This window comes from Rousettus aegyptiacus, unplaced genomic scaffold (assembly GCF_014176215.1).
Source record: "Rousettus aegyptiacus isolate mRouAeg1 unplaced genomic scaffold, mRouAeg1.p scaffold_m13_p_6, whole genome shotgun sequence".
In the NCBI taxonomy this organism is placed as follows: Eukaryota; Metazoa; Chordata; class Mammalia; order Chiroptera; family Pteropodidae; genus Rousettus; species Rousettus aegyptiacus.
The window spans coordinates 10,589,804-10,615,462 of NW_023416309.1; the positions used below are offsets into that span (position 1 = coordinate 10,589,804).

The following is a 25,659-nucleotide window of genomic DNA, read 5'->3' on the forward strand; positions in this document are numbered from 1 at the left end:
ATGGTGTGGAGGTCAGGAGGACCAGGGCACATCAGGGAAATCTTGTGGGAAAGCAGGCTCTGTGAGGAGTGGGGAGGACAGACCCCAGGCCTGAAGAGCAAACCTGGAGGAATTTGAGTACTGTGCTATGGACAGTGGGACTAGGGAGGATTTTTGAGATTCCAGAAAGTATGAACGAAGTGAAAACAAATCAGAACAAAACAAGGAAACAACAACAACAAAAACAGAATCTATTCAATCATTTTTTTTTTTTTATCAAACTGTTAAGTCATCACTATATGCTGGGCACTGTTCCAGACTCTGAGGATATGCAGTAAACCAAGGCCCTGCCCCACTCTAGTGGAGACTGATGGAGAATAAACACCCCCGTATGAGGTGAGGCAGATAGTGGTAAGCCTTGTGAGGAAATAACAGTTGTGATGGATCAAAGCGATCTATTTCATTTGGGGCATTGAGCTGTAACTTAGATTGTTCACAAGTCACATTTTTACTCCATGTTCCTTCTCAATGTTGACTTGGAAGGTAATATTCAACCACAAGCAATTCATCTCACCTGCTATCCCTTGGCAAATTCTTTTCCCACTTGCTCTCTTAGTGATGGTTTGGGGCCACAGCAATAACTGCACTGTTTTCAGGGAGACTATTTAGGTTCTGTGTATTTCCAGCTGTAGTGGTAGTGAGGTCGAGGACTCAGGACCCTGTGGTATGGCCCTGAGCCCTGAAAACTAAGGCATTTCCTTCTCTCTTGCTTTCTGGGCCATTGCAAGCTGAGCTGTTGGAGCCCTGTTGGAGCTGTTGGAACTCTCGTCTCTGTCCCTTGGGCCCTAACTTCCGTGGCCCCAAGGCTGTCCTTGATTGGTGTGCCAAACACACTCTGGGGTTCACATAGTAGGGCCCAGCTACTATGAGCATGGCCTCTCTGGGCCTTAATTTCCCATCTTCAGAGTGAGGACCAGGTGAGTGGTTCCTAGACTGTCCTGGCATACTCAATTAAACTTTAAAAACCATATAGATTATCAAAGGGTTGCCAGCTTTTTATTTTGACAAACAAGGACATAGAAAAGAAACTGTAAAATGCCAGCTCTATCATTGTCATTTTATTAAAAGGGCATATTCTTACCCAGCAAAGGAGTAGTGACATAAGTCAGAGAAAAGGACATTTCTTCCCTGGAGAAGAGTGTTGGCTGTCTTTCGCTGACACACATACATTACATTGTGTTGTTTCTTTTCATTTCCAAAGTCCATCCTGGAGCAGTGCTGCTTCATGGCCCCAAATGTAGGGACCACAGGAACAGAGAGCCGTGAGCCAGCCTCGCGGCATCTTTTGCTGTAAAGAATGAGACCCTACCTGGGTCAGATCCTCTTCCTGATCCACAGAGGTGGCGATGGGCTCCCTTCCTGCTTCTGCTTCTTCCTTCTTGACCCTTCCACTGTCTCTCGGCAACTCCTATCCTCAGGAACTAGGAGAAGGTAGGCGAGAATAAGAGCCCATTGCCTCTGACCGAATGAGCTGGTACTTCAAGCATCTGAACTCCTCATGGTTGACCAGCATTCAGTTGTTCCTCAGCCATGTTTATATCTTTGTTTTGATTCAGTTTGCCTTTTTCTCCACTAACTTGAGTCATAAAAGTTATGGCGATGGCGTGGAGATTTCTGCCTTCTTTTATGAAAATGAAGGTTTTGGATTTCCTGTAAGTCTGTTATCCATGTCCAGTTTGTCTTGACCAGAAACCAAATTAGGCCTCCACTTTGGTGAAGTGGACAGAGATCAGGTTTGCTGCCTGAAAATATGGCTTTATATCCCTATCACCTCTTTATTTGCTGTAGGCTCTTGAGTTAGGTCGGTGTTCATGGTCATAACAAGTGCATGATCTGGCACTTAGCTAATAATAACAGCTATTTGCTGAGCCCTCACCATGTGCTTTGCACTCATCATCATGGTCGATCCTTACAGATACTCTTGGAAGAAAGTATTTGCAAGCCTGCTTTTCCAGTGAGGAAACTGAGTCTAGCATGAAGTGGAGTGACTTGCTCCAGGTTGCACAGCTAATAAGATAGGAAGCCAGGAATCAGACTTGGGATCTCAGATAATGTTTTTGCTTCTTGTGCCATCTCTCAACCTCATGGGCCTCTACATAGTTTCTGTATGAACAAGCTGTGTTCCTACCCTTCTTCGACCCTAGGCTCTTTCTTTATGAAGGAGGGGAATCAGGCTGCACAAGTTCTAAGGTCCCTTATAGCTCCGACCACTATAGCTCTTTGACTCTGAGATTAATTTTATTTAAAAAAACAAACAACCATTTTTTAGGGGTTTGAGTGTGCTCTTTGAAACAAAAAGTTACTCTAGATTGCCTTTCCATTAAGTGCAAGGTTCTTCCTACAAGGAAAAGGGATTGGTGGTGAGTTTCATGAGCCTCAGTGGGATTTGGAAGGTGACCGTGCTTACCATAGGCCTTCAGAGAGCCTCAGTGCCTCAGTTGCTCATCTTTAAAATAGAGATAATAGATAACAGTGCTTAACTTGCTATATTGTTAACAGGATTAACCAAGATAACACAAGGCATTCAGAAAATTACATTCGGTATTAATCCATCTGAACTTCTGGCCCTGCCTCAGACTTGCCTGGCGTTATTATACGTTATTCCTTAACTAGAAAACAAATGAGTTTTTTTGCCTTCTGACTGGGTCACTATAATGGTTTTCATGTTTGGGCAGCTCCTGAGCTGTTCTTCCAGGGCAGGTAAGGCTTTCCTGCAGGCTAGCAGCAAAGCCCCACTTTGCAGGTGAGCAGGGTGACATGAACCCCACCCAGGTCGCTCTGCCTGAGGGATCAGAGTTGAGGTCTCTGCTAATTTAATTTCAAGTCTCAAAGGCCCAGTTAGTGAATTCTGGATCATCACTTCTATGTTAAAGCTAATTGAAGGAGAATATCATTATTTTGCAACATGGTTTACTGATTGAGATATATGTAGTTGTCCTGAAAATTTGAGGTTGACTTATTAATTTTAAGCAACAAATGTGGCCATTTGAGAACACATCCCACACAGAACTTTATATTTAATGGGTCATTCTATTCCCAGGTTGGAACCCACTTCTCTAGGCCATTTCTCTAGCTCCTTATCCATATGTGGCTGATTATAACCAGATTTAGATGTCTGTACTACAAAATTTTATCAGTTAGAAGCCCATAGGGTATAAGATGATTGTTTCAGTGGTAGTAATAAGCAGAATTTTATAAGGAGATACCATCTTTTCTTTGTACATTTCACCTAGCCCAAGGAAGCATGGAATAGAAGAGAAATACAGCGTTTCATCTTAGAATAGACTGGATTTAAATTTCAGCTCTGCCACTTACAAGATGAGTGATCTTGGAAATTACCCAACGTCTCTGGGCCTCATGACATTCCTATCTTGAAGGCTTGTCGTGAGGATTAAAAGATGGTGTAAAACCACCAGGTAGAAAAATTTCTTGAGGGATAGCAAATACCTTTGGGCCACAGGAGACTGGTGAGCAGCTTGGAGCCTGGCCCTGGGAGGAGTCCAAAGGACTCCCGTCCGCCCCCAGCATTTCACACCACTGGACATGTATAAGGTCAGGCTAGACAGAACCTTGGGGAACATTTACACTGCCCCTTTGAATTTGAGACAAGGAAACCTGAGGCACAAAAATGGTAAATGACTCGTTAAAGGTCACGTGACCTTTTTTGGCTGTCACTTTTTTTCTCCCACAAAGACTGATGAAGAACAGTTGTTCACACACAGCTCAGGGCTTAGGGCACTCCTAGCAGTGAGAATCGTAAGAGGCCTGTGTTGAAGTATTGCATGAGACATGGTAAATTCCGATGATTTTCCAACATCCCGGAGCAATTGGCTTTGTCTGAGCTTCTTTTTAAGCTCCCGTGGCCTGAATCTGTGGACACCGTGCCCCTTTCCTGGGGTTGTGGGCCATAGTTAGCAAAAGTGGTACTGCTGGTTAAGTTCATCCGGCACAAACATGGAGCCCCCTGCCAATGTGGGGTCCTGGGATGTAGATAGGGAGGCTACAAGGTGCAAGGGTGGCTCTGACCTGCCACAGAGAGGTTGGATAACTGGAACTTGCCAAGGGCAGAAACCAACTGTGCCAGCCGCTCCCTCCGGGCTGGCTCCTCTGCTGCCCTGTTTCCCTGGCCCTTGGGTGTCACGGTGACCACCTTCTTCCCCCCACCCCTCAGAACTCTCACATGAAAATCCCAGCTGGTGGTGCCCACATTATGCTTTATTTGTTTGAGCCGCTTTAGGTAATCGGCCTAATCCCTAATACACAGGATTATCAGTACCTGGGAGGATCTCATTGCTGGGCCACCTGCCCAGGATGTGAAAGAGGCTTCTGGGAGGATTTCCTCTTGGCCTGTTTGGCAGGAGTGGGGGTGGCTGGGAGAGCCTTCTCCGGCATTTAGGCCTGGCGAAGACTGGGACAGTGACCTGCACAGAGGCACTGGGTGTATAGGTATTGAAGTTTAGGCATTTCTGGATTTTAAGCCAAACTGTGCCACAGACTGTCATAATTATTGCCATGAAATAAAGCATCTTTTGAAAGCAAAACAGGCCTATGGATTTTTACTCAGCAGATTTTAAAGTTTCTTTCTTCAGGAAACTCCTTCACTGAGAGGTAGAAACTGCACAATGCTGAGATGGTTTGATTGTCATGGAGGCCAGAGACTTTGCCTCCTCTGCCTTCCCTTGATAACCCCCTGAGGCACCTCATGGAGCACGTACTTTGGATGCCAAGGAACAGAAAGGTGTGGGTTTAACACACTGTTCCCTCTCGTTTCCCAGATAAGGACTTTGTTCAGAGAGGGTAGGTGGCTGGCCAGGGCCACACAGCCTGTCCCTCACAGAGCTGAAGATGGAGTGTAGGCTTTCTGACTTTAGGCCCAGAGCTCTTCACTCTGTCCCAGAGAGATTAGGGGAGGCAATTCTTATCAGACCCTCTGTACCACAGGGCCAAGTGGCCAGGCCTCACAATACCCTCCACGCCCTCACCCCGAGGATGCGGATGTGCCAGGGGATCCAAATTGTCTCCTTTGGCAGCATCTGCACAGTGAACCTTGGTGCTTAGCAGGAGGACTTCACAGCCTGTCAACCTAGCCATGTTCATTTCCGACTCGATGCTCTGCTCCATGAAGGATGATTTATAGTTCAGAGCTGGTTCTTGGCTGAGAAAAGAACTGTGTCCCTCTGTCCTTGATTTAATGCCCTCTCAAAGCATGGGGGACCTTGAAGAAGGGCCTCTGTGATATACGCAGTACCCAGGCTTCGTGGGGTGAATCGAGTGTTGAAGATGATAATACACCTTTCATGGGCACTTTGCAGCAGCTCATCATCCTTCTACACACATTATCTCATTTGCTCCTCACACTGTTCCCAAGAGGTCACCAGGACAGGTACTTGTCTTTTTTTGGTGTCAGACAGCTGGGTTTAAATTCCAGCTGTCTTCCTGGGCCAGCTACTTAACCCCTCATCTGCATATGAGTGTCTTCAGACCTACCACATAGAAATACTGTGATGATGCTCTAAAGTAGCCAATGTTATTATTATCATTTGCACTTATTAGTAATTGTATGTATTTTAGGTGTCACATGCATGCCAGGAATTGACTTGCCATATGCTGCAGCTTTCTTTTCCTCCCTCCCTCCCTTCCTACCTTTCATTAAGATGTGTCTAGTGCTTACTCTGCGCTCATACTGTCAATGTCGAGGATACAGCAGTGAACAAAAGACAAAAATTCTTTCTTCATGGAGCTTACAGGCAATAAAAGATGGTTAAAGTATGCAGACTAGCAGATGGTGGTATAAATACTCTGAGGAGGCCTAGAGCATAGATAGGGAGTGATCAGGGTAGGGTGGCTGTTGTTTTCAGTTGGGTGGGCAGGAAAGCACTCACTAATAAGGTGTCAAAGACCCAAGTAAGGCAAGGGAGCAGTTGTATGGCTATCTGGGGCCAGGGGAGCAGCCAGTGCATCAGCCTTGAGATAGGAGTGGGCCTGGAATGTTCCGGCAGCACAAGAGGGCTGATGTGGCTGGAGTGAGTGAGTGAGAGAATGGGAGACTCGTCGGCTGATGGCAGGAGTGGGGCAGATTGGGTGGATAGACTACGTGAAGTCCGTGACTTGTCCTTTGAGTGGGATGAGTGCTGGAAGGTGCTGGCATGGCAGTGATGTGATCCGACTTATATTTAAAGAGTAGTTTTCCTCCCAGATGATCACTGCTTAAGCAACTTCCCTGATATGGGATGAGGAGTCAGTGTCTGAAAATTGAGATGTAATTAAACCCAAGACAGACTTGTGATCTGGGGATAGCCTCAGCAGTGAGCAGTGAGGGAACTCTGAAATCCTTCTGCTGGTTGCTCCCCATCTCTGCTGCAGTTACCCAGCAGGTGTGGTGCCCAGGGTGGCTTCAGCACCTGGCTTGGCCTTACAGGTGCCGGTGAGAGCATACCTGGGGTGTGTGAGCATAGCTTGGTGGGGCCAGGTGTAATAGCAGCTCATAGGGAGGGTATGGCTAGCATGGCGGACCACCTGGAGGGATTTGGCAATTTCAACATCTTTTTGGGGCTCAGGGAGATAACCAAGGCACTGCCCTGCAGGGTGCACCTGGGTGGGGATCCGAGAGTTGAGCTGCATGCTCTGCAAGGCCCGGCTTTGGGGTCCAGGACCCTTTTCTGCAGAGCAGAACTGCTTTCTGTTTAGAACCAGAGGAAGCAAGGCAACCATCACCTTCATTAGGAAGAGGGTACTTTAAGAAAGTACTAGACTCCACCATACCAGATTACAAGGCTGTACTCATTACTGTCTACAGAAGAGGTTTTGAGAAAGGAAATGACATGTCCAAGGACATTCAGAAAAGCTGGACCTGGATATGAGTATCTTTCCATTCTCAGACCTTTTCCTACCATGCCACAGACCTGAAATTCCCCATATACTGGGTCTAATTCAGAAAAAACAGAAGACACAGCCTGAATCTGAGGGCTGGGGGCTGTGGGTTGTGGGTCCTGGGATTAGAACAGGCTTGCTCTTTTGCTGGGCCGGGGCTGCTCCCACTGCTAGAGAAAGCTAGCTCTTTGAAGACAAAAAGGTTGTTCGCTCCATGGCCCCCACATCCAAACCCTGGACCAGGCTGAGCGGAGGCTTCTGGCCATCCTAGGAACACATGGACTCCAGGTTGCAGGCTGGTGTGGCAGAATGAACTGCCTGTGAATGATGGGTTCCCTTGGCTAGATTTGGAGGAATCGTCCAACTGGGGAAGCAACAAGAGATAAGGGAAATAGAGCCAGCTGGGGGTATATGTCTTGGCTTGGGGGTTATCTGGTTGGACTAGGTGGCACGGGGCATGTGGTTCCTCCCGCCCTTGCAGGCCCTCGGTATTCTCATCTATATAGGGAGGGGTGTTGGCAACTGAACTGGTTGGTGAGGTTCCTTATCAGGCTGTGGTCTTTGACTTGGCGATTTGGGGAAAATGCCTAAAATCCAACAGATGTGTGCTCTGCATAGTGACTTCTGGGGGACTATAGTCTGGTCAAGTCCTTGGCCACAGGAGACAGAGAAGTGGTAAGGCCCTCTGTGGCCATGTCAATAGGAAGCCACTGGGGAAAATCTCCCCAAAAAGAATGTGGAGAAGGCAAAAAAGGATGAGACTGTATGCCCATGCCCAACCCTGTGAGAGGCGGCCTGCAGTCAGAGGGAACTGCCAGCCACTCTGCTCTCTGGTGTCCCCCAGCCTCCTATACCTGCACCCTCACCCTACAGCCCTCCCCACCCTCTGGTTTGGACACTGTGATTAGATGTTGTCCTGTGTTATCCCTGGGAAGCAACTGTGGCTTGTTTTACACAAGATTCTGGTGAGGAGAGAGAGCATGGCTTGAGGGAGGAGTGACCTTCAAAACAAGACTGAGCCCCTTTCTCAGGGGGTGCTACAACGGGGCCTCCACATTCTAGGATATCTGCCCCGCCCTGCCCAGTTTCTTTTTAACCCTGTTCTTCCCTCTTCCACATCCTCCTTTCTCCTCCACTGCATCTTTTCTCTGCAGTGGGAAGTGGGAGTTTGGGAATGGATGGATGCTCACTTTGCCATTCAGGACAAAGTGTTGTTCCCCCTGAAGCAGCATCCCGTGGGGCACAGGAGAGTGAGCAGTATCTTGAGACCCAGGAGACAGCCTCTCTCTGGTCCTCAATTTGAATCAAAGGTTGATCTCATAGACCTCAGAGTCAGAAGGGATCTAAACGGCCACTTGGTCCAGGGCTCACTCTGTGTAGGACTCTGCCACAGTTATCCTGGGAATTGCCACCCAGCTCCTGCTGGAACCTCTCCTGAAGCTGGAGCACCTTACCTCCCAAGGTCATAACCATTAGGACCTACACTCATTTATGCTTCATTCTGTAATTATTTATTAAGGTTTCGCTCTGGGCCATTGTCCTCTCAGGGCCGTCAATTGATGCTGTGGTGCCCCTTTACCCTCAGAGGCAACCAGTCCTATCAATGGGTGCTCCATCTTGACTGCTATAACGCTGCGCACGAAGCACCTTGCCAAGTGCTGTGCATTGCTCTTCTCATATGAGCTTCCCTACCACCTTAATGCATGCCTGTCTCTGTTTTATATGAAGGAGGCCAAGACTTGGGAGCTAACATGCCCATGGTAGTCAGCTTGTCAGTGGTAGAGCAGACCTAAGCCCAGGTGGGCTCTCTGTGTTCAGCCCAAGCTCTTAGGCTCTGTGCCTTCCCCTGAGAAATACCTGTTCTCACTTGCCCTGTGTGTAAAGTGGGGATAATTCTACCTGCTTGTCAGATTTATTATAAGGTCTAGGCAAGATCATGCATAAAAGCACTTAATTTGCAGTTTCTGACACCTGGTTTTGGATTGATAAATGATGGCCAATCACTATTATAATTCACTCTGCCCCTCACCACTCCTTCCCCCTGTGTGTCTCCAGCAAGTCCATTTAACCTCTCTGGGCCTCTGCCCCCTTTATGCTGAAGCATGGGGTTGTAATCCCTGCTCTAGATGAGGGATGCTTTGGCCAGAGTGAGGTCAGCGGTGGAGAGGGAGCACTAACCTGGCCTGCTGGCATCAAGCTTTGTAGAGCTCCCGCTTCCTCATTCTCCCCGCCACTCCCCCAGTCCTGCCTCCCACGCGTGTAATTAAGCTTGCAACATCCAGTGTAAGCAAATAATAACAAGGGCATTATCTCCCTTTGTCTGTGTTTTTCCTTGCCTATCATAAAGTAATTAAAATAATGAATGCCTTGTAAAACAATAGGTAAGAGGGCTGGCAAGAGAGCATTATCTGCCATATACCACTTGTGCTGTGAATTATTGATGCATTGAAACCACTGTGACTGGAGAGGACTTCCTGCCTCCTAGCCATTTTCATGCCGATTCCCTCCTCCAGGGTTGGCTAGGTGGCTGGGAGCCTGAGCCTCCCCCAGCTGAGGAGCAGAGAGTTACCAGGCTCCCTGGCCATGGCCCTGTACCAGTTCAGAATGTCCCTGGGAGGCACTACTCCAAAGGAAACACCAGAGTCTCTGATTGGAGAGCCTTTCTCTGCCTTGACTTCTTCTCTTTTAATACCATGTTCTCTAGTTCTGAAATAAGCAAGTGATTCTGTGCCTGGGAAAAGGAAGAGGCTGGGAAAAGGCTGTATGTTAAGATCTGTGTCCCATTTTAGATCAGGGCAGGGATGATGATCAAGCCATGCCAGGATGATTAGGACCAGTGGTTCTCAAAGTGGGGTTCCCAGACCAGCAGCATCAGCATCAGCATCACCTGGGAACTTGTTACACATGTAGGTCGGGGCTGGGGCCCAGCACCTTGTCTTAACAAGTCCTCCAGGTGGTTCTGATGCCTCTTCAAGTTTGAGAACCGCTGCTAGAGTGTCAGTGGCTGAAGGAGAAGCAAGAGGCTGGAGGAATAATTAAGTGAATATGTATTATGTGCTGTTTGGCACTGTTTAATCCACACAATGCCTATAGGCAGGCAACATTGCCCCATCTCATATGGGAGGTCCCGCAGGTGCAGGAGAACCAAATCTACACCTTTAGTTACTAAGGCTGCCTCTGGATCAGGGTCTCTTATTCTTCTAGAAAACTCATTTGTGTAGAGTGTTCACATAGCTGAGACTCGGGGTCCTACCAAGCCACTGAGATTGGCTTTAGGTGGCTTGGGCAGTGGACTCCATATATGTCAGCAGGAGGCCCCCAACCACACTGCCTGCAGCCTCCTCTTGGACTCTTCTAGCTCCATGGGGCCCCACGCACTTGGAAATAAGACATGAGCACCTGGTGTCGCTAGTGCTGCTTCTCTCTTCCCAGCTTCCCTGGGTCAGAGGTGGCTGGAGGGGGAGAACCAGGCCTCAGGAGCAGCTTCCTGCCTGCCTGCAGGTCCTCCAGAGGATGACTCATGCAGTGCCTGCCAGCTCTCATTTTCTCATTCTGCACCACTCCTCCTCACTGCAGACAAAGATTTTCACTTCCGCCTTTGGTTTTCCCTCCTCACTCCAAGTCACAATAATTCTCAGGCTCAGTTTCCTTTGGACGTTAACTCTAGTGTTTTAAATGATGAAGATAATTTTGCTGGCCTCTTTTAAAATATCTATATCTGCCAAAATAATCTCAGTGAGTATTTGAGTACAAGGCTCAGTTAAATTTAAATTTTAGATAAAAAATGAGTATGTTTTTAGTATAAGTATGGCCTGTGTAATATTTGGGGGCATAGTTACACTAAAAAATTTACTTTTTATTTGAAATGCAAAAATTTCTGGGTGTCTTGTATTTTATTCAGCAATCCTAAGTTCAAGTTACATAGTCAGTGAGGGGCTGGTACTTATAACCCTTTCATTCATTCATTCATTCATTCATTCATTCATTCATTCATTCATGTTTATTAAGCCAACTGTATACCAGGCACTCTTTTAGGCTCTGGGGATGTAGCAGTTGGGGGAGGCAGACAGTATTTGAAATAAGTAACTGAATTACAGAGTGTATTAGAGGTTTTAAATGCTGTGGAGAAAAATAAGAAAGGCGATGCTGTTGGAGGGGTCGCTATAGGGTTGCAGTTTTAAAACAGTAGCCAGAAAGGCTTCATTGAAAAGCTGATATTTGAGCAACGACTTGAGGGAGGTGAGGGAGCAAGCTGAGACTCTTTGTGGGTCGAGACTATTCCAGGCAGAGGGCACATTGTATGCAAAAGAGTACAGTTTAGGGCTCGATGTGGGGCTCAGTTATCGGATAATGTCGTCCTTGTTTCCTCGAGCATATTTCAAGCCACACAGGGGAATTTATTGCCTCCTATTACCGAAGACATCTGCTGTGGATCTCAGGCACAGCTGGATTCAGGTGCTGAAATGATGACATCAGTGTTCTGTCACTTCTGCTTTTCTCTGTGGCACCTTCATTTTCAGGGAAGGATTTCCTTTTCTGCTCTTTCCAGCAAAAATCCCAGACTTGGGTGTGTATTGGATTGGTGTGTGTCATGTGACCGTCCCTGATCCCATCACTGAAGCCAGGGGGATGGAATGATATGGTTGACCAGTCTCCATTCCTGGGCCAATGTGGGCATATCAGTCCCTTTTGAACCATACAGACAGAAGATGAAGAGATGAAGGCTTCCTTAAAGGAAAGTTTGAGGACTCCAGTGAGAAGGGCTTGAAGGGTGAATAGGCAGAGCGCCCCACACAGGATGCTTTTCCTCCTGAGCTTTGTTTCTTGAAAATAGGAAGAGAATAATCTCATTTTTCTTTCTTTCACAAAGATATTTGAAGGAGAAAGAAGACTCTTTTTAAAAGATTTAAAAAAGTGATTAAAGCCATAATCTATTCCTTCTCCCCTACCCCTATACCTTTAAGCTTTGATTTTTTTTGGATGGGTTGTGTCTTTAAAATCCAGCTTGTTCCTATGTCTCAATCCTTATTCTCTTTGTTCCTAGGAGGCCCAGAAGATTAACAATGGCTCAAGCCAGGCGGATGGCACTCTCAAGCCAGTGGACGAAAAAGAGGAGGCGGTGGCAGCCGAGGTCGGCTGGATGACTTCTGTGAAGGACTGGGCGGGGGTGATGATATCTGCCCAGACGCTGACCGGCAGAGTCCTGGTGAGTCCTCAGCACCCTCCTCACAAGAGGATTCCTGCTCTCCGGTCCACAGTTGCTTTGTTGATAGGGATGTCATGTTTTGTGGAGTCTTCTCTAGGCCACTGGCTATTGGGAGGTGGGATAAACAGAGTACTTATGTATGGTCATAGAGGAGAGGCTGGGTTCAGGTACATCTAAGCCAGTGGTTTGTGGAGGGATTTGCAGAGCGGGCCAGCATCTGGGGCTCAGAGGTTCTGCTGAGGAGGGACTTCTGAGCATGTGTATGTATGTGTGTGAGCGCATGCTGGCCATCTGGGGATGTTACTATTGTGCTCTGGCCACTAAGCAGAGAGCCCCTTTGGGCAGTTTCCTAATATCCTGCCCTTTGTGATCCGGATCCTCCTCACAATGTAGATCCTTAACATACTGGTGAAACTTGTTGGCAGCTGACTTGAGGCTGTGTGGCCCTGTGCTTAGATCATTTCTCCTCTGGCCTTATGTCTGATGAGGCTATTTCCTAGGCCCATCTGTAACCAAGGCTCATCCTGCCCCTTCTCTGTGCATTTCTTGCTTTCTCTCTGGTCCGCTTATATAGAGCTTGGCTTCACTGATCTCCTGGTTCTTGGCAAGTATCATGGGTGGGACAAGCCTATAGTGACCAACCATCTCAGTTTGCATGGGATTGAGGGGTACTTGGGACTTCTCAGTGAGAGACTGGGAAAGTTATGGACAAACAGGCACAGATTGGTCACTCTGGCCAGGCCATGCTTCTGCCATATGTGGGCCCTTCTGGGTGTAGCTCTGCCCACTGGATTTCTTAGATCTGCTCTGGTCAGCAGTTTCTCTGAGAACGATTTTGCATTACAAACGATTTCTTATGATTCTGGAAGCCGTTTTGTATGGGCTGCCTTTCCTGGGCCTGAAGCTGGAGTTTGTTAAGGAGTCATTCGGCTCATAGACAGAATGAGTGGGGACATCCTGATACCTGGTGGATCAAAGATCATGTAGGGATGCTGGAAAATAGATATCATCACTCTCAACATTTCATGGCAAAACTCAGTGAGGAGGTGACTGTAGATGTGGGGAGGTGGTGAAAATTTCACCTGTCAGTGTCCTTTTGAGGGGGAACTCTATGTTTGGGACCAATATCTTACAAATAGCTTACAGGAAGGAATAAGACACTGAATGCTTGAGTCACAGAGGCAGTAGCCAAGCAACCTTCAAAGGGGACAGGGTTCTGTTACCTGAGGGACCTGTCATGAACTGAGCCTTCTGAAGAGTCTGAATATGAAGCTATGGATGATGTCAATTGATAGCAAAATGGAAAGGGGAGAAATTAAAAGTCAGTATTTTGGAGGAAGTGGAGAAACTGGTGAGGCCATTTGCTGCAAAGAGGATAAAATGGGCAGTATTGGGTGTCTAATAAGGAATTGAAGGTGGCTTTCTGTGGGTTCTGCTATGTAACCACCATCCTTGTCCCTTCCCCTACTCCCAGAGTTTTCATTAAAGTCTCCATTGCTCTTTAGTGCTTGTACATGAATAGATTCTGTGTGGGAAACTTAAAGAGGTTGAATTCTGGGTCTGGACGTTTACTTGGGATGAAATGGGGGCAGTGCCTTCTCTATGTATGGTGGTGACTGTGGATCAGGAACAGCAGACAGTGCGATGGCACAAATGTGCAACTCCTGTGGCTTCCATGTGGCCATTGCAGACAGTTTTAATTATCTTCATCAGCATCATCCAAGAGTTTACCAAGCACTGACTCAGAGCCAGGTGTTCTTTCCAGCCCTGTGGAAAACGAGGAGGATCCTGATTCCATCACAGCATGGATGGAAGTTATTGAAGGAATGTCTGGAGAAATGCTATGAGTACAAGTATTGTGTGAGTGTGTGTTGGGGTGGAAGAAGATGAGTTTGGAGAAGTTTAGGGACATCAAGAAAGCAGTCACAGGGAGGAAAGCCTTTGAGCTGAAACCTCTATTTCAGGATGGACCAAGCACACGCTAGATGATAGAGATGATATAAAAAATAAAAACATACCCAAGCTTGAAAAGAAGAAAGAGACTACTTAGTGGGCCAGCAGCTGAGAAGTATACCTAATAAAATAGAGAGCATTTGAGTTGAACTTTGAAATGTGAATTAGGATCTTGACGTCAAAGTAGAGGAAGTCATTCCAGAGTGAGGAGCAGCAGGAACAGATATGGGCCATGGCGTTGATGGAAAGAGGCTCCGGCTGCGAACACAAAGGCACCCGAGGTTGAAGTAAGGCTGGAAAGGTGGGCTGAAGACAGCTTGTCCACCTTTCAAACGCTAAGCAAGAGAATGTGGACTGAATTTTGTAGGAAATGAGATTTTCAAGGGGAGAGTATCATGATTGGTGGTTGTGTAGAGAAGGCTGGTGGACAAGTGAAGACCAAATTGGTGAGGTGGGAGCTTGAAGGTGCTAGGATCAGTTAGGATAGTGAGCTCCTGGCATCTCTGACAGGATGCAAAGAGATTCCTGTGGTGGACCTGGTGAGGGCAAATCCTGAACTAATACTGAGCAGTGGGGACCAGTAGGTGGATGTGGGTGACATTGTGAAAATGGAATCACAGGCCAAGTGCACCCAATCCACCTTGATACTACTGACATTATCAAGAGCCTCTTGTGGGCTGGGCACCGGGTTAGACCCTATATGTTAGGATCAGATTGAAGGGTAAGGACCATGTCCTATTTGTTTGTATCTCTCATTTAACTGTTGTTTTATAGGGGTTTGTTACAAGAAAGCCAATCTTATCAATGAGTTCATTTCCATTTTATAGTTGAGAAAACCAAGGCATAAGAAGAGCAATGACCTGCCTAACAATATGTGGCCACAAGTGACAGAGCCAGACCAGTACCTGAAGGCCTCTGGACTTCTGTCTAGTGCTCTTTCTGTGTCATTACTTTCCAGTCAAAGATAATGCCTCTTCTTTTCTAAGCCACTTCCAGCTGTCTCTGGCTGTGACATTTTGACTTTATCATCTCTGAGCCAATTAGGTCTTAAGGCTACTTGGCTTGATTCTCTTAACATTTGCGTGGACAAGCACAGCCTGCCCACGCCTCCTTGCCTGGGAGTACCCAGGATGCCAGCTGCTCTCTAAAGGTCTCCTTGGAGAAAATCCTGCCTGGGTTGCTCTGACGCACTCAGGTCCCACTGCACTGAAAGCAGGCTTCTCAGGGGTCCAGAAAGGGACTCTCCTTTAGGAAAACGCATGTCCTTGCTCTGAGCAAGGAACAGGTTTCCCATTGAAGTCTCGGTGTGCAAGAGAAAGCAGCTCTGCCTGTTCAGAAACCAAAGCTGTGTTTTTCTTGAGCTGTCCAAATGTTTATCCTTCCAACAATGGGACTAAAGCAAGACTAGACACCCGGCTGTTCAGAGTTTCCTTTTTCAATTTTTAATTTGTTTTCCTTGACGCAGGGCTCAAAAGCTTAGCCTTCACATCTGGGCCCCTTTTTCACTTGTTTCATTGTCACAGGTGAGAGTCTCAAAGCTCCCAGGGCATTGTGGGTAAGACCCTGCTGGGAAAGGATTCTCCAGGACAACCTCGGGATATCTGTAGACTCCCCTTTTGTCCAGGATCTCTCAGAAAATCACATCAGTCATTCAGGAAGTACTTATTTCCTACCTGCACCAGGCACTGTTCTAGGCACTGTGCATAAAGCACGGAGCAACAGAGATCTACAGTGTGAATGATTTATAATGATAAACGAGATATAAAGTTGTAGAGCTCAATGTAAAAAATGGCAAGTGATAGTCACCATCCATCAGTGCTTTTTATAGCGAACGCCAGGAGCTTCATCACCAAAGTGATAAAAATTCCTTGACCAGGTTTCAGAATAGCCTGTCTTCATCTTATCTCTCACCTTGGCCCTCAGGCTTTAGCTTCACAAAAACAGCATGACTAGACAGAGCCTTCTTTTGGAGCACATGGCTGAGAGATTCCACATCAAAGTGAATACCAGGCTGTCAAGGGTTACTGCTTCCTTTATCTTTTCTTAAAATTAAAAACATTTATTTTTTGATTTTAGAAGTGGTACATACTTATTTAAAAAATTTGGAATGTACCGGAAGAAATGCTGATAAATTCCACTTTGGGATTTGGAAGTAGCCCACAATAGGAACATGTTCATGTAGCCATAAATGCCATCAGGATACCTCCCCACTGTTTGGGCATCGTCGAGGACTTTCTTCACTACGTCTCTTGTTAGCCATTCTATACACAGACTCAGGGGACAAGTAGTTCCTTGTGCCAGGTTTGCTGCGTTCCTCTTGGTGAACTTCCAGTGAACTCTCTAAATTGGGAGAGGGATCATGGCTCTCTTTTTGTCATGGCTGCTTGGAGCCAAGTTGGTGACCCACTGAAAATACATAGTGTCTCAGGGTTTGCATTCTGTGCATTCACATGCCCTTGACTTCACTGTTGTGTCTTTCCTCTCATTTCCCCTTCAACCTAATTTCCTCACTCTTCTCTTTAAACTTTATATTATGTGGTTATGTGTTCTATGTAGTTTTGTGAGCAAATTAAAATCCATTTAAGATTAAGAAAATGTATAAATAAAGAAGACAAGAAACACACTAAGTCAGCTTTTGTATTGTTTGGTTGTACTTTATAGAATCCTAAACCAAACTCAATATTAGTGATTCAAGGTCAGTAAGTTTTTATGTAAAGGGTCAGATAGTATTTTAGGCTGTGCAGACCATTGGGATTCTGACACAACTACTCAACTCTGACTTTGTAGTTTGAAATCAGTGACAGACAATACACAAGTGTGACTGTGTTCCAATAAAACCTTATTTACAAAAACAGGTAGTGAGTGGACCAGATTTATTTCATGGGCCATCGTTTACTGACTTTTGGTCTAGTTCATCTCCTTATTTTAAAAATAAAGAAATCGAAAGTCAGAAATTGAATGAAATTCCTTAGGGAGGAATTTCCTAAGAAATATAGCACAAGATTGACAGTATCAGAAAACCCATTTATAATGGGGATTGTTATAGACACACAGATACACACATGGATAAATACAGGCACATATTATACATACCCATATTATCTATATTAGTACCTTGTTTTTTTTGCCCAGCATTTCCCATTCCTTTCTCACCATGAAACCCTTTCCCCATGAAACACCTGTGGGCATGATAAAGAACACACTTTGGGAAACACATAGCTAGCTTAGGGATCAGCAAACTGTAGCCCGTGGGCCAAATCTGGCTGACTGCCTGTTTTATACGGCCCATAAACTAAGGAGGGTTTTTACATCTTTAAATGGTTTATAAAAAGAGTCAAAAAGAATATTTTGTGACATTTGAAAATTATATGAAATTCAAATTTCAGTGTTCATAAACAGAGTTCTATTGGGATGCAGCCATGCTCACTCATTTACATATTTCTATGGCTGCCATGCTACAACTGTAGAATTGAGTAGCATCCGCAGAGTCCGAAATATCCACTGGCCTAAAATAGTTACTGTCTGGCCCTGTACAGAAGAAGTTTGCCAACCACCAAACGAAACCAGCAAGTTCTCCTGCTCTATGACTGTCAGTATCTTTCTCTAAATGGCCAATGTGACTTCTTCGCAGTTCCTGATAACACAAAGTAATGGATAACATGTATTATCTATCTCCTTTTTATAGAGACACACCACATTTACCTCCACAAACTCAACTTAATGATGTGGTAGAAATGGGGAGACAGAGCCTAGAGCCAGATGGGCCCCCAAGTTCCACAGCAGGAAATCACAGCGTAAGATTTACCTTTCCCACATCAGTGGAATGTGTAGGGGACTTCTGTAGCACAGTCACTCCCTAAGTCTTCCCTTCCATTGCCTGTATCCCTTGCAGTCAGTGCACCCTAATCCCCCCTCCCCCTACCCTACGACAGCCTGCTATGGATAGCACCCTTGGTTCAGGCTCCTCAGCCGTGCTGGCTGTGGGTCTGCCTTGCTGGCCTGCAGGCCACGTGCTGTGTGTGCAGGCCTCTCCAGAGCATTCTGTAAACAGCAGCTGTTAATTTTGCTAGCTGGCGTGTTGGCTTCTCTGACCTCCCCTGAGAAAATGAAGGAGAGTTTCAGAAATCAATTCTCTGACAGCTCTGGAGAAAGAGAGAGCCTCTCGTGGCCTCCAGTCGCTGGGGTTTGGGGGTAGAGGGTTGGGAAGTGGGTGCCTGCTCTGTCCTTTCACCTCATCCGTCTGTCTGCTCATCCATCTACATACATTCATCCATCTGTCTAGTACAAATACCTTTACTGGTATTCCCTGACACACAGAAGTGAATGTAGCACCCCGTCAATGGGTGCCTAGTAAACGTGGCAGGGCGCTTTGGTGTCTGTGTGGTAAACAGGCCAGGCCAGCTTTCCTTTGCCAGTCTCCCTACCTCTTTTCTGTTTCAACTTCTCTTTTGGGGCTGGGAAATAGGAGTGCTGCCCCTTTGCTGACCCAGCCCTATCTGAAGTGGGGCTCCTGCTCTCTTTGTGTTCCTTTCTTACTTGATTAGAACTGATGAGGAAGATGGGTGGAGCACTTAGCACCCATCCCCAAAACTTCAGCTCCTGCTTTACCTCTGTCTCCAGGATGTGCATCCTTAGAGGCTGTGGCCCTTGGAACGTGGAGCGCTGCTATGTGTGGTGTGGTAGGGCTGTTAGGAGCCCAGGGCCTACAGTCATTTTGCTGAGTCCCAGCGCCACCACTCTCTAGGGCTTTACCCTGGGGTACTTGCTTCATCTTTCAGTGCTTCAGTTTCCTCCTCTGTTCAATGGGCATAATAATAGTCCTTGCCTATTAGTTTGAGACATTGATGGTCAGGGAATGTAAAACATTTAGAACAGTGCCTGTTTCATGATTAGTGCTTAATAAGCATTGGCTATTATTATTTTTGTTATTGTTGGGTCAGCCTAGTCACCATGTCAGAGAGGAAAAGAACTGGTGTGGAGACACGGATGAGTGGAGAATAAATCATTTACTATGACAGAGATGGAGCAGCCTTCAGACGTCATCAAACTTAGATATCCTCTCAGTGTTGAGCTAGCTCTGGGTATGGACATTTGAAAGGAGTCTGAGTATCCCAGGAAGGCCCGGGTTTGGGTCCAGCGAGCTGACGATGTTTGTTCCATACACACAATTCAAGCCTTGTTGTTCCTGAAGCTGGCTCATGCCAGCCTGACTCACCATTGTCAAATTGGCCAGGAAATTATCACTTCATATAGCTTCCCCAATCTGGCTAGGGGCCAGAGGGAGGGTTGGGCTCTCCCTGGGAGCTGTGCATTGTAGTAGTGTGTGTCACAGGAAATGCCTTGGCAGGATGACAGATGAGTCTTGTAGAAAGAAGGTCAAGTGTGCGCACTGTGGCCCCCATGTCTTGTCCTCCCTGGATATGGGTGAGGCTGACAGACACAGGGCTGGTTTCAGAGGGCTTGTCAGCTCCAGTATGTGGGAGATGTCTTTAACATTCATTTTGGTGGACAGCAACCACAAGTCCATTGGATGAGTGCAGGAAAGTGTGTTAAGTGACTAGAAGATAAGGATACCAATTCTATTGTAAGTGTAGAATCCTCTGAGCTGCTCATCCATTCCTTCAAACATTCCTGGAGCACCCATTAGGTGTCAGACACTATTCAAGGCACTGGACACATGTTGATTCTTTTAGTAAAATCTGCAAAGTGAAATTGTCCAGAATGTTGAAAGTGAAAATGTTATGCTTGTATTTTGCTATAAATCTTTTGGGTGGCAAGGTTTTTGAAGTAATTTGGTGATAAATCAGAGCCTGCAGCCTATCCCTTAGTCCTTGGACAGGCTTAGGAGGTGACTGTCCCGATCCTGATCTCATATCCTATGTCTTCCTGATGCTGGACCCGAGGGGCCTGAGCAAATGTGTTTATTTGACTAATATTAAACCCACCCACCCACTCACTCACTCTTTCACTCATTCTCTCCCTTCCTTCTTCCCTCTTCCCTCCCTTCCTCCCTCCTTTCCTTCCTTCCTTCCCCCTTTCCCTCCCTTCCTTCCTTCCTTCCTTCCTTCCTTCCTTCCTTCCTTCCTTCCTTCCTTTCCAACCAATAAAAACTGGCGCCCCCTGGAGGCTTTTTAGGAGATGGAGCCCGTCATCTTGGGCTGGGATTGTTTTCTCACCCAGCTTCTCTCCCAGGGCCTTTGGAGGATGCCAGTGATGTAGCAGATCCCGTTTGCCAGAGTAATATCCTAGTGGACTGAAACTCTCCTTGGAGCCTCCATTTCAGCTACGAGGAAGTTTGGTTAGCAAGCCGACTCAAAAATAGAGATGATGATGATGATGATGACGAAGTTGCTAGCCATTGTTATTGCTGGGGGGTACGTGCTTGGAAAGTCACACTTGGGACCACATGCAAGCTGATGCTTCCAAGTTTAGTTTACTGGGCTATGTTTAGGAGCAGGCAGACTGACTCGTGCCTGCAGGCCCAAAACATCCCAATTTGGTGCACTAGAAGCCCCATTTTTAGGGCCTGTGTTCAGAAAGAAGCTCTCCCCAACCCCCAGTGAAACAACTTCTTCAGAGGAATGGTAACAACAGAAATCTGCCATTTGCCCTAAAATTTTTATTGCTAAAAATGTTCTCTAGTGTTTGAGTAGTGAGGAAACAAGGACAGGACAGTTAGTTGTTTCTTTTTCTTTCTGAAGGAATTAGGGCACTCGAAAACTCAATTAAAGGCACCTAGCCCTCTTAAGCACGAGGCCTATGTTTTTGCTCATCCAGTTAATTTTAGTTCATAAAATTGGCCTGGTGCTAACGTGGAGGGAATGTCAAAGCTGGGCAGCTTGGTTGTCTTGAATGGAAGCTTGGTTCCGGTTCACAAGCCTGTGGAAACACGGATTTCCCTAGGGCATCGCAAGTTACCTGTAGACTGTGTGTGCCTCCTTCCTAGGCAGGCACATCTCTGTGTCTTCCTTGCTGATTGGAGATGGGTTAATCAAGAAAGTAAATGGACTGGGGATGCTGGCTTCTTGCACCTGTGAAGAATTTAGGATCCAGCAGATTGATTCGAAGGGTTGAAAAACCATCACCTTCTTACAACTATTCCCAGACTGCTTTAGCACAGATGCTGAATTTTGACCTTTCCCCACAATCTCCCTCCTTTTTTTTTCTTTCCTTTTTGTTGAGGGACTGTCCTAAGGGAAACAGGGAAGAGCTCATTGAAAAGAAGAGAAAAAGAAAAGACACCTTCTCACACCACCCTCCCTTAGGTTTGAGCTTTGCTTACACTAAAAATAGCTCGAAACAGAGGCCAAATCGCAAAAAGGCAGCATTTCAGAGGGCAGAGGCTGCTGGCTTTCTGATTGTCATATGAACTTGCTGGGTTTGTTAGCTTCTGCATCCCTCCGGATTTGCATGGGGACATGTGGGGTTTGGAATCCCATAGGGAGGGGTCCAGACTGTTCTTGTGTGTCTTGCTAGGTCTGTCTGGAGCTAATTATATCAGCTGGGCACTCACAGAGCAGGCTGCCTGGGCTTATGCCTCCAGGGGTAAAGAAATAACTTCCTGCAAAGAAAAGCTGTTGTTTTCAGGCGCTGTTTAATCTCACAGGCACCTGCCTGGGCTCCTGGGGCAGCTGCCATGAGGTTATTGTCATTCTCTGAGCCATGAGGTAGGCGAGTTGGTTTCCTGGCCACCTTAGACCTTGCCAGAAAGAAAGCTTAGAACACCAGAAGGAAGAAAACAGTTTACTTACCTAGGTTCATACAGGTGTCTCTCTGGGTCTTGGGGATTGGCGATGGTGTTTGAGATATGAGAATAGACATGACAGGCCACTGTCATCTGAGGAACTGTGGGCAGCAGAAAATTGGGTTCTAATTATGGTTCTGCCATAAACTTTTTAGTGGCCTTGGACAAGTCAGTGCTCTTTCAAGGCCTGGTGTCACCATGGATAAAATGAGGGAAGAGTAGTAGTCTGTTAGTAGTTTGTTTCCTTGTAGCCTAGAATGTTTCCATGTTTTCTCATTCCTTCTACCATCCTCAGTCAGCAAAGACAGCAAGGGATGACCCCAGACCTGCTGAGTACTTGGCACTTTGCTAGGCACTAGGAGAGTGGCAAAAAGGAGAAAGAATAGTTTTTTTCCCAGCTGCTGGAGCAACTAGAGAGAAGCAGGAAGTAGTCAAGGAGTGTCCCTGTGTGGACCTTCCCTGGCTTAGTCCACTTGAAATAAAATCTAAAACTCTCCCCGTGTGATAGGGCCTTTGCCTTTTACTTATCTCCCATGGTTATTTTCCTTCCAGACTCCTTTCCAGGTGGATTTTCAATCTACAGAGAAGAAGAGAAGCATGGAGTAGCAGGAACAGGGCCTTCGACCATGGAGTTGGGCGGGAGGAAGGGTCCCTTGAGAGGAAGGGTTCACGTCCCAAGGGGCTGCTTTCTCCCAGGAAGAGTTGGCTTCTTTTAAACTCTGTCAGTCTCGAAGGCCCCTCCTTGAGTTGTCTTCAGATAGTTGAAAACCTCTGAAGAGGTCACATTTCAACTTGGTAACCCCACTCGCACAAAAATTAATGTTAAGGGCCTCCTTTCTAATTGAGCAGGCTTTGCCTGGGGAGACCCTGGGTGAGAAGTCAGAATGGCTGCTGAAGCAGGTCATCTTGTTTCTGAAAGTCCATTCGGAAGGCAGAAACGATTCTCTCTCTACCTGTAAACATTTCATAAGAGGCACATTTATTTTAAATAATGACTGGTAGAAGCACTCAGGAGGGACTGAGGAGAAGGAAACATTGCTGTGGTGAATGCTGTTTTTATTTCTGGAGCAAGATGGCATACCAGTGGGCTCGTGGGAGCTTCCAGGTGAACCCCCAAATTTACAGCAAAGGTATGAACACTGTGGGTGATTAGTGGATTTGGCATTGCAGAAGTTCCCTAAATGAGGCTTTGTTTAAGGTAAACTCTTAGATGAACTTAAAATACGACAATAAACCTTCAACTGACTAATACAGGTGTTTCCAATTTAACTTACATGATTTAAGCAAAGACTGTTAGTAGCCTTGCTAGTAAAGCCTGAGCTTTGCCTGGGTGCTAAATTACAAAACACAGCTATTTCCCTGACCTGTGTTCTCTTTGAAGACCAGTGGGTTTCCTGGTTGTTTTTACCAGAAGGTTTCATCATTGAAGCAGGTTTCCATAGCACCCTGGCCCAGAGGGGGTTGAGGTGTTGGGGGTTTAGGGTCATCCCCAGGAAACACCTTGTAGAGCCAATTCAGTAAGCCACCCTTCTGGCCTTTCTAGAAAGATACAATTCCTTTTCCTGGGGTTGTGATGGAGAGATCTAGACAGAACAGAAATAAATTAGTAACCAGATTCTCTTTTATTTCACTTTCTTTCAGGCACAGCCTCTGGTGCTAATTATTTCTGCTGTAGATTTTATCAGACCTTGAATCCCAATTTTTTTGCCATAGGTGGTATATTTTAGAGATGCAAAATGACATGAAAAACCATCAGCCTTCCCGAAGGATAATTTTGTGTACATTAAACAGACAAAGTAAGCCATTTACAAGTGAGCTGTTTGTTCTCAGAGATCTGGAGGAAATCTGAATTTCTAATTCTGGGCTCTTTAATAATTTTCAAAAGAACCAAGGGTAATAATTAAATGTCTTTGAACTTCCCCAGGCTGTCTTCTATTCCAAGGTCTCAAAGCATTTGAAAAAGAAATAGAATCCTCTACCTTGATGAATTCCTTAAGAGGGTAGAGAGGGAATCAACTCCAGAAGGAGTTTTTTATTAGAATGGGGGAACCTAAGGTAAAGAGGCTCAAGGAAAATACACAAGGTCACTTGGGAGCTTCAGACAGAGTTGAGTGAAGGGCCTTTAAGCCCTTTTTTCCTTCATAGACTTTGCTGCTAAGATTTGGGACAAAGGCTAAGGAGAGAGAAAGAAGAGGTAGAACGTTGTTAAGGGTATTTGTAATAAGAATCCATGTGACGTGTAGCATTTTATAGCTTTAGTGTTTAAGGATTAGAAATGATCTAGTTCAGGGATGGTGAGCAAGTTTCATCTCCTGGGCGCATTCTGATTAACTGGTGGTGGTTACACAGGACGCCTAGCTGATCATTCAAGGCTCAGAAACAAAGAGTAAGTGGGCTCTACTTTCCAAAATACTGTAGGTAATTAGTGACTTCTGCCATGAGCAATGGCTTGGAGGGCGGTAGCAACAGTGTTATTTATGCCTTGGCTATGACTTGGCTATGTCTAATTTAGGTCATTTTCCCTAAAGTTTACTTTACGTGTGACTAAAGTGAGGCTTATCCAAGGTCACACAATTAGTCCCAAACAGCATAAGGACAAGAACTCATGCTTCCTCACTCTGCCTAGTATTTGATACTCCTAGGTTAGATCTCAGAGGAGCAGAAAGTTGTCAGTTTTCTGTATGAGCCATCTTTTTCTTTTTTTCATATTGCGGCCTGACTTCAGATTTTTCCATCTGGAAATTTTCTCTGGTGTTTGGAGAAGCAGAGGGGGTGGATTTCAGATCTGCAAAGATGCTACAGACAAATGGAAATGCAAGCACCATTTCCCATTTGTTAGATCCACCCTCAAACCTCTCTTAACCCAGAGCACATGGTGATCACGCTGATCTTGGCCCTCCCACTGCAAAGCTTTCCCCTCAGCCCACTTCTGGGGTTTCATTCTTTCAATCTCTGTGATGCCTTTCCTTGCACCCCATTCCCCCTTTTGCTGTAAAGAGCTTTCAGTGGGGGCCGATGCATCATTATTTCCTTTCTTGCTTCAGAAGCCTCGCCCTCTATTTCTTTGTCTTTTCTCCCTTCATGTTTTATCTCTTCAGGTATTCATGCTCACATCTTAATAGCTGTGCTTACAGAGATAAATACATTTTGCTTCTGACCAAAAGCAGTTTCTGCCCTGACTTGAATTTAAAAGCCTGTAAGAGTTGTAGGGTAGGAGCAGCGTAGAGTCCTCGGCTTCATCCCAGGAGCCATAAAAGTTGCGAAGATTTTATTACCCTCATCAAGATGAAAATGGGATTCCAAGCCTTCAAATATGAAACATAAATAATAAGGGAAACTTTAGCTTTTGTCTAAACAAAGTTCTCTTTATAGTTTTATGAATTTACCTATTGCGCCCATACCCTGGCATCTGTTTCATTCTGATGTCAGACAGAAACTTCTTAGGAATTTATACAAAACCGGGGCTGGAGAAAGGATTTCAGACAATTGGCAGAGCATGGAAGAAGGCTGACAGATCATGATCTTGGGTTATAACTCATTCCCAAACTCCTCCTACATCCCTCAGTTCCATTCTCCAAATCAGTGGGAATTGGAATAGAAAGTACCATTAGTTGTAAGACACAGGTTGGGTTCAGATTCTGGTGCTGTGATTGATAAGATAGTGTAACAGACAGGACTACAGTTTGCTTGCCCAGGCTACCTTTCATGTTTAAGGTGCCCGGATTCTTTGTCCAGATCGAATTTGTGATCTTGGCTTTAGTAATGAGCCACACACAACTGGGAATGGCTCAGCCTGCATTTCCATGTAGTGCTCAGTTGAGCCTCTTGTTTCACCTTCTCTGGAATC

At 45.9% G+C, this 25,659-nt stretch overlaps 1 protein-coding gene across 32 annotated transcripts in view; it reads left to right on the forward strand.

Moving 5' to 3' along the window:
• Positions 1 to 25,659, forward strand: part of KCNMA1 (potassium calcium-activated channel subfamily M alpha 1) — a 683,907-nt gene that overhangs the window by 189,471 nt on the left and 468,777 nt on the right. For all 32 annotated transcript variants that reach the window (XM_036222527.1, XM_036222528.1, XM_036222530.1 and 29 more), the window contains exon 2: positions 11,954 to 12,115. In XM_036222527.1, the coding sequence (XP_036078420.1) occupies positions 11,954 to 12,115 (162 nt within the window). The remainder of the gene's footprint in view (positions 1 to 11,953; positions 12,116 to 25,659) is intronic.